This window comes from Rhineura floridana, chromosome 10, assembly GCF_030035675.1.
Source record: "Rhineura floridana isolate rRhiFlo1 chromosome 10, rRhiFlo1.hap2, whole genome shotgun sequence".
NCBI classification, from domain to species: Eukaryota; Metazoa; Chordata; class Lepidosauria; order Squamata; family Rhineuridae; genus Rhineura; species Rhineura floridana.
In genome coordinates, this window is record NC_084489.1 from 35,310,406 (window position 1) to 35,324,485 (window position 14,080).

The 14,080-nt window shown below is 42.6% G+C and overlaps 1 protein-coding gene and 1 pseudogene across 2 annotated transcripts in view; both read right to left on the minus strand.

Annotated features, from left to right (window-relative positions):
* Positions 1-2,337: 2,337 nt before the first annotated feature.
* Positions 2,338-14,080, minus strand: part of PLCL2 (phospholipase C like 2) — a 216,895-nt gene continuing 205,152 nt past the window's right edge. Inside the window, exon 7 of one of the 2 annotated variants that reach the window (XM_061587414.1) lies at positions 2,338-2,605. In XM_061587414.1, the coding sequence (XP_061443398.1) occupies positions 2,573-2,605 (33 nt within the window). In that variant the 3' untranslated portion in view covers positions 2,338-2,572. Of the gene's footprint in view, positions 2,606-6,878; positions 7,086-14,080 lie in introns of those variants that run through there. The other variant, XM_061587412.1, reaches the window with a different exon arrangement.
* Positions 5,951-6,098, minus strand: LOC133365696 (U1 spliceosomal RNA; annotated as a pseudogene).

Consider the following 14,080-nt stretch of genomic DNA (forward strand, 5'->3'; position numbering starts at 1 on the left):
CTCTATGAGCAACTCCTTTGTGGAGGGGAATAGTGAGACATAATTTATTTAAATAAAATAGTCTGCGTGTGTTCTGAACAAAACATTATTTTTTATTCTTTTGATTAATTTGAATCATTTCTATTGGGATGAACCATTGAAACAGTCTGTCCAGGTCACAGAAATGTTACAGGGAGGGAGGAAGAGTCAGCAAGCAGTGAAACTGACAGATATAAAATTGGTTAAATGCAAATCCTTTGTCCAGTCTATTAAATGTGTCTCCTTTGTCTGGTCTTTTTGAAATTTAACAGAGAAGTAATAGAATACCAGAAAATTTCATGCTGTTTCGATAGAAAACACAGAAGTTAGAGGCAGAAGGAGACTAACTGGATCAATATGGAAATAGTAAAACATGTGGGAAAGACCTAAACAAATGCAATTAAAATAAATAGAAAATGAAATGAATGCAATTTAATTAAAGTGCTTAAAATGAACATGAATGGAAAGATTAAACAAAACAAAATTTTGCACACCTTTAGTGAATGTCAACCTCTTGCATGTTGACCAAACTGTGATATCTAATTGAAAAACAGTCTATTGTATTATTTAAATTAAAAAGTTTTGTTGGTTCATATTGCCTGGTATACTGATTTAACTATTTTCTTTGAGGACCTATTTATGTTTGAAATAAGCTGCAATTGTGTTAGACGTTGTGTTGCCTGGCAAGCAATAAAAACAAGTCGTCCAGTGCTATACTTGAGACAAACTGATTAGTTAAATAATATCATTACACAACATAAACACCATTAAGCATGATAGATAAATGTAACAATCTAGCAGATCTTGCCTGTCCACTCGTCCTAAAGGTAAGTGGTCTCTAATTTCATTTTGACTGAAATTAGTTCCCAACAGTGACAACTGCATTACTCTACTTTTTAAAAGAGCAGTACATTGCACAGAAGCTGGCTGGAAAATTATATACTTCTTGAATCTAAAGAATCACACACACCACAAACATTAATGCATCTGCTTTCACCAGTTAAGTTAGAATATATACTAAGAAAGGAGCAATCATATGCTCCTGGGAGCATAGCCACAGAACTGACTATATGAGGTCAGAAAAGGAGGCCTACCGTCGGAGACCTCCACCTTGTGGCCATGGAAATCGCGGCCACCATCCCACATCTGCCATTGGTGCTCCAATACTGGTAGGTGCTGAAAAGGGGCCTTGAATCCACAGGATTGAAAGTGTTCTGATTCCCCTGACGTGCTCCTGAACTGACCAAAAAACTATACCTGGGAAATTAGGAAAACCTGTCTGCAGCAGGCAGGGGGAAAGGAAGAACCCCCCCACACACACACATCCCCATTTTCCATCCTGGCCAGCACAATCTGACTGCACTTAGGAATGGGTGGTTTCTCCAATCAAGGAGTCTTTCTCCAGTTCCTCCTCTCCCCCCCCCAATCTCCATGGACATGAAAGAAGCCACTGCATCATGGTGAATGGTCAGATCTTCACAGCTATGTTACAGGGAGTTAGTCTACATTTAACCCTGTACCCATAATGGACTGCCAATAAAGCTGAGTTAAATGCTCCATCCTCTTCTTTCTCCTTGTGGAATATACATTCAGTGACAAATGCAAAGACTTCCTGCATTTGTATATAATGAAGATGAGAGAGGGGCACAAATGATTGTGTGGGCAGTTCCTGCACTCTATTTTTTGGGCCATAGATTAGCGTGACCAATATGAGGTTCTGCTTGGGGTTTCCCATGCAGACTAATAATTGGCAAGTGGGAATGAAGAACATGGCCTTTTCAACTGTAGCACTGATGATCCAGCTGCCCTCCCTACAGAGGCCTTGTCCCTATGTACCATCCAGCACCTGGTGGATGCTTAGCTCTTTATGGAGGCCTTCGGGGAAAGGTGAACCAATGTTAAGTTATTTTTGCTGATTGTGTTGTAATAGTTTATCATGTTGTTTGATACTAGTCCTATTCAGAAGAAATACCCAGGCACTGAATTAACATGTTAACTGAAAACATGGCCACACCAACTGCTCTTGATGTTATAAACGCCAGCTAGCTCCACCAGGTGATGTCTGTGCATACGCCAGTGTCTGCAGTCTTTGTGTGAATTGCATCATGCATAAAAGCAGTGGCGACTGGTGGCTCCGATGTCAGTGAGACAGTGAATCCACACTGGGTTTGAGTCCTGACTGAAGCTGCTGAACTGCTGAAGGACATCGGACAGCTCCTTGAAAGTTTGGCCTAAAACCTGGAGCAGATTCACTGCTCCACTGACATCGGAGCCACCAGTCTCCCAGTGCATAAAAGCATCAGCACAATATGCAGCCCTGAGCACGCAGGATCCCAGATCCTGTGGATGCTTTTGTCTGTGCAGCTGTGCATGTGAAGGCTTCTTCCCTGCAGATGTTTGCACTGTAGGCATGATTGCCAGGGTGCAGAGGCAGCTGGCATCCATAATGTCAGAGAGATTTCTGGGCAACGTGTCCCCGCCCCACCCCATTCAGGCACTACTAATTCAATGTATGAACCTGCCTTCTAAACAGGGTTCTTGTCTGGATTGTTTCTTATCTCCATGTTGTTACCTGCTGTGAGTTCACCTGATGAAAGAAAAACAGGAAATTAGACATTTGAAAAAATAAAACAAAAATATTAAAACAAAGGCTGTTTTTGTGCTTTTGATGGTGCTAAGCTGCAAAAAATACAGAAGGCCTGAAATGAAAAGCATTCAATATTCAGAACGGTTTCACTCATGGTACTTGAAGAAGGCCCATTATGAAGCATGTCAAAATCAGATGGCAGCCTCAGCCCTATCATTTCTTGCAGAGCAGGGAGAAAAACAAGTCCTTTTCTCAGTAATTGGTTGCTGTATTGTCCTTATCCCCATTTTCTTACTATCGAATCTCATTTGCTCATTTATTCTGTGATTTAGATTGACAGTGCCCCTCCACTGTTGTTCTCATTACTGCCATCCAAAGGACAGTATGGTCTTCGTTCATATTGGAAGGACTCAGAAAGGGAAAGGTTGCCTGCTACAGTCCAGCTCAGATGCAATTTGATCCTTCCACACCTGCTGGTAATTTGCAAGATGCAGCAGCTGTCCCGACTGCAATTCAACAGTCATTGCTTGCACGCAATGCTAATAATGGTCTTGGGAAAGACTATAGCTCAATGATAGTCTGACCTGGTATCGTTTTGTTTTTTTTCTCCCGGGTAAGGGAGGGGGACATTTGTGGGACTTTCTGACTCTGGTACCTGCCTTGGATTTGCTGCATTTGGTGCAGGTAGCAAAATGCCTTTGGCTGACCCTGGCTGGTGCTATGGATAAACATTCCATACACACAACATCATATATAAATACCTTTCCCATGTGGGTTGGCTCATTTTTGTTCAGAATGAGGATGCACCTACTCAGACCATCCTAACTCTGCACGTGACTGGGATTTCTTGCATGGTAAGTGAATGTATATGTGGCAAGGGGCATGGACTGCTGACATAGGCAAGTACTTTACGTGTGGTGCCATCATGGTGGTTACAGCCTCAGCACATTCACAAACACATTTAGCAGATGTGTGCAGATTTACAGAGGTGTGTGCTATTTTATTGAGAACAGAAATGGCTGAGTGCGAAGATGAAAAAGACATTTCACTTAATCATGTTGTGGTAGGCAGGATTTGTGAGATCTGTACTTGTCACTGATCATAAAAAACAATATCCTTCATGGCTTGCACTTAATTCATTACTATTTCAATATGAAAAAGGGCTCCGTTCCTCACAAGCCTTTTATCCCCTAATTGGATTTTCCTGTTATTGATGCTCTCATAATAATGGCTACATCTGAATGGAATTTATGCAGTTAGGTGACATTTAAAATCTGCACAGGAACAGCACACGAAGGCACTCTCTGTAATGCACCATTAACTGTATGTCATTTCCCCGATAAGTTCTCCGCTCTCTGTCACACACACATGCCACAATTCTCAGCTATCTAGTGTTATGACATCTATGCCATTTAAATGTCTTACTATAAAATGTTTTTTCTTCCTTCCAGCACAAACCTCTTTATAACACAGACAAATTTCAGTTTTTTGTTTCTTACAAACATTTCCCAACATAAACCAATACCATCTTACAATAATTGATTTTGAGTTTGTGTTTCAAAATAAAATATCATACAGAACAAAATTACAATGTACCATTTGTACATTGGTCTAGTGCTTAGAGTGTTGGACTAGGACCTGAGAGATCAGGGTTCAAATCCCCATTCAGCCATGGTCACTGCCTCTCAGCCTAATCTACCTCACAGGGTTGTTGTGAGGATTAAATTAGGAGGGGGGAAACCATGTATGCCACTTTGAGCTCCGTTGCAGGAAAAGTGGGATATAAATGCAATAATAAATAAATAAGTAAGCAAGTAAGTAAGTAAGTAATATAGGCACTGTATTTATGGAGTGTGCTTGTTATATTAGTGGCATTTCATGGTTCAGACTTGTTCACGTCTACAACTATTCAGAAAACAGCAACCATTTTGATTTAATGGACACACCCAGCTGGTAAGTGGCATGATAAAATGTGGTTAGTTTACATAAAGTATCTAACCATTAACTGAAGTTTTATGCATGAGCACATCCAAGTTGGTATAACCCCTTTGTTGTTTGTCCGGAAATCCTTTACTAGACTTAAAGTGACCACAAAACTATGGAATCTCATGTAGCTCTAAAAATGTTTCCCAGTAATTCCATTGGTAGAGGATCCTTTTGCATTCAATGGGGCCTTACTCCCAGGTAGGGATAGAGGAGAAATACAATTTGGTTCACACTTAAAGCCAAATTAATCAAATTTGCATTTAACGAAACAATATGAAAACAAAAACACTTATCTCAATTTTATGATGCAGTTCTCCAGCCAAACAATGTTTACAAAAATGCATATAAAAATGAATACAATTAGTTGAAATAACATATAAAATATATTAGGACAAATTGGTTGCAAAAGGTTGAATGTTCATCAAAGCAGCAGACAAAATGTGTTTATTTGGAGAAATGTGCACTAAAATGCTAAAAAAAAACATGGTTTTTTTTTTAAAAAATTGCAAATTGCTGCAGAAATGTGAACAGAATTTAAGACTAGAAAAATGAGAAGCTAAGAGAACTGACATTGGCAGATCCTTCCATCCCTACTCCTTGGTAACATGGCTCAATCTAACCACAGTTTTAAATAAGAAAGTTCCAATACTAGCACAGAAAGCCCTTCCCTTGCTAAAGTATCTGTGCATTTAACTAGAGAGAACCTGATCTTTACGTACAAGACAGCATGAACGCAGAAGAAATCCTTCCACTGAAGAAATGGGGCAGAGTGTATGAGCCCACAGTAATCTGAATTAGGGCATGTGAGCTGTGTGAGGCATTCATCTTACGCAGCAGATGTTGGGGACAGCAGCTGCACGCTGGTCATTGTCCCTGGCGGCCATTCCCAGCTTCCCGAGTGTGATGCTTGCTTGTTACGTTACTTAAGTCCATTGATTTCAATGGGGCTGCTCAGAAAATGACTAAAGTTAAATATCACCCATAATTAAGAATACCAGTTTCCTTAAAAAGTATCTATGCCTGTGTTTTGAATGTACTCTCTTTCTCTTTTGGACAAATCTTTACATTATGATCCATTATCACTCTGTAAATTATAACCAACACTAAACAGTTTTCAGCCAAATTAGAACATAAGCAGTCATTATTATTAATTGTTGTTGCTTACAACAAAAAAATTGTCTCAAAGCAACTTAATTTTTTTAAAAATCCCATCCAATACCAAAATTCAAAATACACCAAAAGAACATTATTCACTAAAAGTACTCACCCTACAATAACATTAAAATATCATCTCCTACCCCACACAACTACAAGATGAACACCAATTAGGAGCAAAATGTCTGGGTGAATAAAAACATGGCACTTAAAAATTGATTACCACAAATTATGCAATCGAGTTTCCCACATTTGTAGAAATTGTAGGGGTCAGCACACCTGGAGTGCAATGGATGAGCCTCACCCTGGGACCACCTTTATGATCAAGGTATCTTCCATGCCAGGTACGTATGCCAGTCTCTGAAAAGCTTTCCTAAGGACATAGGAAGCTGCCTTATACAGATTTATATGGTCCATCTAGCTCAGTATTTTCTACATTGACTGGCAATGGGGCTCAAGGGTTTCAGGCAGACCTTTTTTACTCAGCTGTATCTGGAGATGCCAGGGATTGAACCTGAGGCCTTCTGGAAACAAAACACTGAGCTACAGCCCAAAATTTCAATATTGAGTGGCTCTTGTCTCACCTAAATTGATTTATTAGATTATCAACTATTTAGCCAATTGGAAAGTTTATCTATACGTAGTTAGTGTGACTTCATAGCAATGGTATCCTGAGCTGGGCTCGCCACATTAACTTTTATTTTGCCAAGTAACCTGATCAAGTAGCATGTGTAATGGTGAGGGAACTAGTTTTGACTAGCTTGTGATTGACATCATTAGGCTAAGAAGCTCACAAGATAATTCACTAATAGGCAAAAAACCTTGTGGTTTAAGAACGTACCTATCACCAACAGATATTTCTATAAAACTTTAAAAAGCAGGGAAATCGGGCAGCTGTAGTGAATGCACCAGGGGAGCAGGACACCTGACCTCCTCTCTGAGATTTATTTTATTTATTTATTTATTTATTTATTAAATTTATATACCGCCCGACTAGCGATAGCTCTCTGGGCGGTGAACATAAAATAGTATAAAAATACAATGAATAACAAAATAATATTAAAATACAATCAGCAATACAATAAACATTTTTAAAATTAGATCAATGTAACTTAAAATGCTTCAGAGAATAGGAAGGTTTTGACCTGGCGCCGGAAGGAAAGCAGAGTCGGCGCCAGGCGTACTTCCTCAGGGAGACTGTTCCATAGTTCGGGGGCCACCACTGAGAAGGCCCTAGATCTTGTCATCACCCTCCGGGCCTCCCTGTGAGTTGGAACCCGGAGGAGGGCCTTCGTAGCAGAACGTAGTGCACGGGCCGGTTCATATCGGAAGAGGCGTTCTGCAAGATATTTTTATTTATTTATTAAATTTATTAGTCGCCCATCTGGCTGGCTGTCCAGCCACTCTGGGCGACGTACAAAATAAAAACATACAAATACATTAAAACATTAAAAATCTCAACAATAATAATAAAACCTAACCCACCCCAAAAGCCTGTCTGAAGAGCCAGGTCTTCAAGGCCCGGCGGAAGCTCATCATAGAGGGGACATGGTTGAGATCATTTGGGAGGGAATTTCACAAAGTGGGGGCCACAATTGAAAAAGCCCTCTCTCTAGTCCTCACCAGTCTAGCTGTTTTAACTGGTGGGATAGAGAGAAGGCCTTTTGAGGCTGATCTTGTTGAGCAGCATCCTTGATGATGTTGGAGGCGCTCCTTCAGATAGACTGGGCTGAGACTGTATAGGGTTTTAAAGGTCAGAACCAACACCCTGAATTGGGCCCGGAAAACTACAGGTAACCAGTGCAACTCCTTCAGCACTGGAGTGATGTGATCTCACTGGAGGCTGCCTTTGATCAGGCGAGCCGCCGCATTCTGTACCAGTTGCAGCTTCCGGACCATTTTCAAGGGTAACCCCACGTAGAACACATTACAGTAGTCTAGGCGAGAGGAGACCAGGGCATGTACCACAGATGGGAACAGATGGTTGGGAAGGTAGGGGCGCAGCCTCCGTATCAGATGGAGTTGATACAGCGCCGCCCGGCTCACAGTCGAGACTTGAGCCTCCATGGACAGCTGGGAGTCAAGAATGACCCCCAGGCTGCCGACCTGGTCTTTCAGGGGCAATATTGGACTGTCCTATAAATTTGTCAAAATGCAAACACAATTTGAGTTGGTCTTTCACAGCCCAATCCACTTCTTGTGTAGCTTGGAAGAATTTGGTAATATGTAATAGAATTATAGGTACTCTGTGAACATGGCTGATTTTTAATGAATTTCAACAGATTATGAGAACTCTGACAGAAAAAAATCCAAAAGGGGTCTCTTTTTACACTTTGAACTCTCGATTCTCTCTGCTTTCTGTATCACCATGAACATTTAGAGGGTTGTTAAGCAAGCGTTTCTGAGTTCAGGACTATCAGTTTTGTAAGGTTTTGTTCTGAAATGAGCTTATGGGAAGCATCAGAATGGCATGGGGGGTATTTTCAATTTAACATTGCGGAATGCGAAAAATCCATGCTGACTATAGTATACAGCCACTCTTGTGGCTGTGTAATTTTGTCTTAACAGGCCTTTCCCAACCCAATATCCTTTGAAAGAATTGCTTCAGTTAAATCAATAAGCCTGTGAGGAATAAAATGGACAGTTGCTTTTTAAAAGCCATATAAACAGATATTAAGTGATTCAGCGGAAAGTTGTTGCTATACATTTGCCAAGGGAGGAGAAAAAAAGCGGCTAGCAATTGAGGACCACTGCTATGATTTGAACGAAGTTAGGAGTGCCTGATGTATTATATTCTTTGAAGAAATCACTCAGGCTAAGATACATTGGGCAGTGTAGAAAGAATAACCCAGAGTAATGCAAATATCTATGCCTATCATCAGATAGCTTACACTGCTATATATGATAGCACGGTGGGGTGAAGCGGTTATCTCAGATCAGCTCTTACAGAGAACCTTCTAATCATGTGATACCCACTAATGAATACAAGTTTATCAGTGAAACCCTGTGTGGTAATGTTTACCTCACCTGGATTCCAGTTTAATCAGACAGAGTATTGGTAAGAACTTCATTTCCAATGTAAAGAATTTTTTTAAACTGTTTTAAAGGGAAAAGCTCCACATTTTTAAAGCCAGGATGTATCAGGTTGACAGCTGGCAGAAGGCTTAGAAGTAAATTTGAATCATACTATACTGGGACAGCCTACTCTGGTAGAGACCATTTCTGACACTCTCATTGTTGTGTAGAATAAGGAATCTATGAGCAGGTGCATGTTGTCAGTCAGGCCAGCATTTTTTTAAAAAAAACACCAGTATTGCCTTTTGAATTTCCTTTTCTACACCTCTTAATGGTTGCCAATGCAGCTGGTCACCCTATGAAGCACACACATATGAAATAAACCCATGCCAATGTACCCTGCAAGTTTCCATGTAACTGCAAATGTCCTTTATGTTGTTGCCAAGTAAATGGCTTCTAATAACCTGCTCCCTGCTCCAGCAAATTATTCCAGGGCCAGAACACTGTCTCATAATGACAATGAATCGTTCCTTAAGCAACTTAATAGCACTTCACAGCAAGCCCTGTCTATCTTGAACTATGGTTGCCAGCTGTCTCGTTTTTTTTATGTGATATCCCACTTTAGAGACTTCAGGGAGTGTTCCATTTGCTTCAAGCAGAGGACAATTATTGTCCCATATGGAGAGACTAAGGTACAAAAATGCTGCTGCCTGCACACAAGGATTGCCCCCACTCTATCCTGGTGAAATCCATGGGGGCACAACTTTGACTGGAGCCTTCTTGGGCTCATTGAGAACAGGTCAGAAAGCTGGCCTATAACCATTTGTTGAGAAGATCCACTATACCAGTGGTTCCCAACCCGGGGTCCAGGACCCCCAGGGGCCCGTGAAGTAATCCAGAGGGGGCCGTGAACAGTAAAGAAATGAATTATTTATTAATTTTTTAAAAAAGTCTTCACTCCCTCTACACTGTCTGCTTTCCACTGCCGCTGCAGATGACACCTCCCCCTTGCTCCAAACAAGAGGGGAGGCCTTTTCTGAAGCTCCAGAGAGTCTTTCAGGTGCACTAAGGATAGGCATCTGCCTATAAAATACATGGCAGATGCCAAAGGAGGCTGAGGGTGGAGCTACCGGGAAGAAGAGGGGATTACTATCACTGATTCCTGTCTCCTTGCACTGCCGCTACTGGCAATGCCCTTGCTTAGAATGAGAGGAGAGGGCTTTTTGTGAAGCAAAAAGAAGCAAGGCTGCAAAGAAAGGCTGCTTTCCCCCTTCCCTCCTGGCAGCCAGCCTGCCTCCCTGGGGGGAGGGGGGTCACAATTTTTTTTCAGCTTATAAAGGGGGTCCTGTGCTCATAAAGTTTGGGAACCACTGCACTAGACGTTTCTTCTTCAGATACAATGCCACAACTTAGGGAAGAAAAAGGCCTTGGAAGAAAATCTGGAATTCATATGACATTGGTTCTCATGGCACATTGTGGCACGTAGAGAATGGTAGAATAATGGCCTTAGTTTGGATAATGAAACTTGACAGAGAGACATATTTTGTTCTCCGGTTATTGGGCTAAGTTCCATCATTTAATATTTTCAAGCAATTTGCTCTTCCTCCCTCCTTCATTCCTATTTACAGACTGTCATCTCCTTTGTTGTTGCATCCTTCGCTTATACCCACCCTCACCAATCTCTTGATTTAATAATAATATTATAATAATACAATAAATTTGCTTCATTGCTATTAGAAAATGCCAAGAGATGCGACTTTGCTCTGGAAACTTGTCTCATTGGCTGAGGCACCAATCAAAATCAGACAAATGGCAGAAAGAAGATAACCCATTGCTTATGTATTTCTTCCAGTAGACAAACTAAAAACCCTCAGGGACTTGAAACATTAGAAGGGATTAAGAAACAACTGGGAGATGAAATGAATTTAGAATAAATTAGACCCTTCATTAGCCTTCTAAAAACAACATATTTTAATTTAATAATAAGCTCGCTAAAATTCTGGACAGATTAATAGCTCAAGAACAAAGTAAGAAATTAATTCATCCCACTTCTAAAACAAACCTGTAAGACCTATCAAATCCATTTTTAATTATTTCCAATACTGTCACATTGAACACAGCATATTTTCCTGCATGTTCAAAACCATTTCATAGAATCATAGAATAGTAGAGTTGGAAGGGGCCTATAAGGCCATCAAGTCCAACCCCCTGCTCCAAAACACCCTCTCCCCCTGAATAGAGCTCAGACAGCACCATGGTATACTCCACAGTTACGAACTCTGAGGCGGGAGGTGAGATGGCTAGAGCGCCGGTGGCGGAAATCTAGCTCTGAGGACGATCGGACACGGGTTAGAGTCGCTGCAGCAGCCTACCATGTGGTGATAAGGGCAGCAAAGAAGGATTTCTATGCTGCCTCTATTGCATCCGCAGAGTGTTGTCCCAGGAGGCTGTTCCAAGTGGTCTGGAGCCTGGTCGGTCCAGTTGCCCCGGAACCGATGGAACATGTTAAGGCCTCCTGTGATGAGTTTGCAAAGCACTTTGCGGATAAAATCGATCGAATTAAGAGTGCTATTCCATGCACTGTGAACACAGTGAGCAAGCCAGAGGTGGCTAGTGGTGCTCTGGTGGTGTGGGATCGGTTTCGGCTTCTTCCTTCTGATGAAGTGGACAAGGTGCTTTCAACCTTAAAGCCAACCACTTGCTTACTCGATCCTTGCCCGTCGTGGCTAATTATAAGCTGCAAGGATAGACTGGGCGAAGGGATCAAGGCAGTGGTAAATACGTCCCTGGAAGAGGGAGTAATACCATCAGCCCTCAAGGAGGCAATAATCAAACCGATTCTAAAGAAGCCCTTCTTGGATCCCCAAGATTTGAACAACTTTCACCCAGTCTCAAATCTGCCATTCTTGGGCAAGGCGGTTGAGCAGGTGGTGGTGCAGCAGTTGCAAGCGCACTTGGAGGAAGCGGATTATCTGGATCCATTTCAATCAGGCTTTAGGCCTGGACATGGGACTGAAACGGCCTTGGTGGATGATATGAGGGCACTGGATAGGGGCAAATGCACCTTCCTTGTCCTCCTTGATCTCTCAGCGGCTTTTGATACTGTTGACCACGGTATCCTTCTGGACCGTCTGGAGAGATTAGGTATAAGGGGCACTGTGTTGCAGTGGTTCCATTCCTTCCTCTCTGGTAGGTACCAGAGAGTGGCATTGGGGGATGAGGTTTTGGATCATTGGCCTCTCACTTGTGGGGTGCCACAGGGTTCCATCCTCTCCCCGATGCTGTTCAACATCTATATAAAGCTGCTGGGGGCTATCATCAGAGGAATTGTGCTGCAGTGTCACCAGTATGCGGATGACACGCAGCTCTACTTCTCATTCAAGTCCTCACTGAGGTTGACTGTAGAAACCCTGTCCAAGTGCCTGGAGCCGGTGAGAGGCTGGATGGGAAGGAATAAGCTGAGGCTGAACCCTGACAAAACCGAGGTACTGTTCGTGGGAGACAAGGGAGGGTTGGGGGATGTTGACCTGGTCCTCAACGGGGTACAATTGCCCCTGAAAGACCAGGTCCGCAGCCTGGGGGTCATTCTCAACTCCCAGCTGTCCATGGAGGCTCAGGTCTCAGCTGTGAGCCGGGCGGCGCTGTATCAACTCCATCTGATACGGAGGCTGCACCCCTACCTTCCCAACCATCTGCTCCCATCCGTGGTCTCCTCTCGCCTAGACTACTGTAATGTGCTCTACGTGGGGTTACCCTTGAAAACAGTCTGGAAGCTGCAACTGGTACAGAATGCAGCGGCTCACCTGATCAAAGGCAGCCGCCAGCGAGATCACATCACTCCAGTGATGAAGGAGTTGCACTGGTTGCCGGTTATTTTCTGGGCCCAATTCAAGGTGTTGGCTTTGACCTTTAAAACCATATACGGTCTTGGCCCAGTTTATCTGAAAGAGCGCCTCCAGCCTCATCAAGGATGTTGTGCAACAAGATCAGCCTCAAAAGGCCTCCTCTCTATCCCACCAGTTAAAACAGCTAGACTGGTGAGGACTAGGGAGAGGGCTTTTTCTATTGTGGCTCCCACTCTGTGGAATTCCCTCCCAAATGATCTCCGTCATGCCCCCTCTATGATGAGCTTCCACCGGGCCTTGAAGACCTGGCTCTTCAGACAGGCTTTTGGGGTGGGTTAGGTTTTTTATATTGTTGAGATTTTAATGTTTTAATGTTTTTGTATGTTTTTATTCTGTACGTCGCCCAGAGTGGCTGGACAGCCAGCCAGATGGGCGACTAATAAATCTAATAAATAAATAAATACAGGAATCCAAATCAAAGCATTCCCGACAGAAGGCTGTCCAGCTGCCTTTTGAATGCCTCCAGTGTCGGAGAGCCCATTACCTCACTAGGTAATTGGTTCCATTGTCGTATGGCTCTAACAGGAAGTTTTTCCTGATGTCCAGTCGAAATCTGGCTTCCTGCAACTAGAGCCCATTATTCCGTGTCCTGCACTCTGGGAAGATCGAGAAGAGATCCCAGTCCTCCTGTGTGACAACTTTTCATGTACTTGAAGAGTGCTATCATATCTCCCCTCAGTCTTCTCTTCTCCAGGCTAAACATGCCCAGTTCTTTCAGTCTCTCCTCATAGGGCTTGGTTTCTAGTCCTGATCATCCTTGTTGACGTCCTCTCACCTGTTCCGGTTTGTCTGCATCCTTCTTGAAGTGCAGAGACCAGAACTGGATGCAGTATTCAAGATGAGGCCTAACCAGTGCTAAATAGAGGGGAACTAATACTTCACGTAATTTGGAAACTATACTTTCGTTAATGCAGCCTAATATAGCATTTGCCTTTTTTGCAGCCACATCACACTGTTGACTCGTATTCAGCTTGTGATCATTTACCTTGTAGGCTTTTAGTTTTCCTCCAGGATAGCATACCCTGTTTATCTACAGAACTGTACAAAGTTCTGATTATTCAGAAGGGAGCAATGCAGTGCAGAGGGACACCACAAATGGGATTGCACCATCAAGGGACACCACAAATGGGATTGCACCATCAAAGGAAACTGCTTGCACTTTGTTCTTCCTGTGCTTTAGTCTTTAACAAGAGGGTTCTGTTTGTGAAGAAGAAAACAAAAGCAGCTGAGGCACAGGCAGGAAGCACAACTTCCCAGTGATTTTAGGTGTGTCTTAATGCATTAATGTTGCACTGGTGGGTTTGGAATCATATCTTTAAGATGCATAAGCTAGGTAGGTTTAGACTTCTTACTGCACTGGAACCATTGACAAGTGTTTAAAAGTACAAGGTAGAGGTAATAGGCGCAGGTTCTT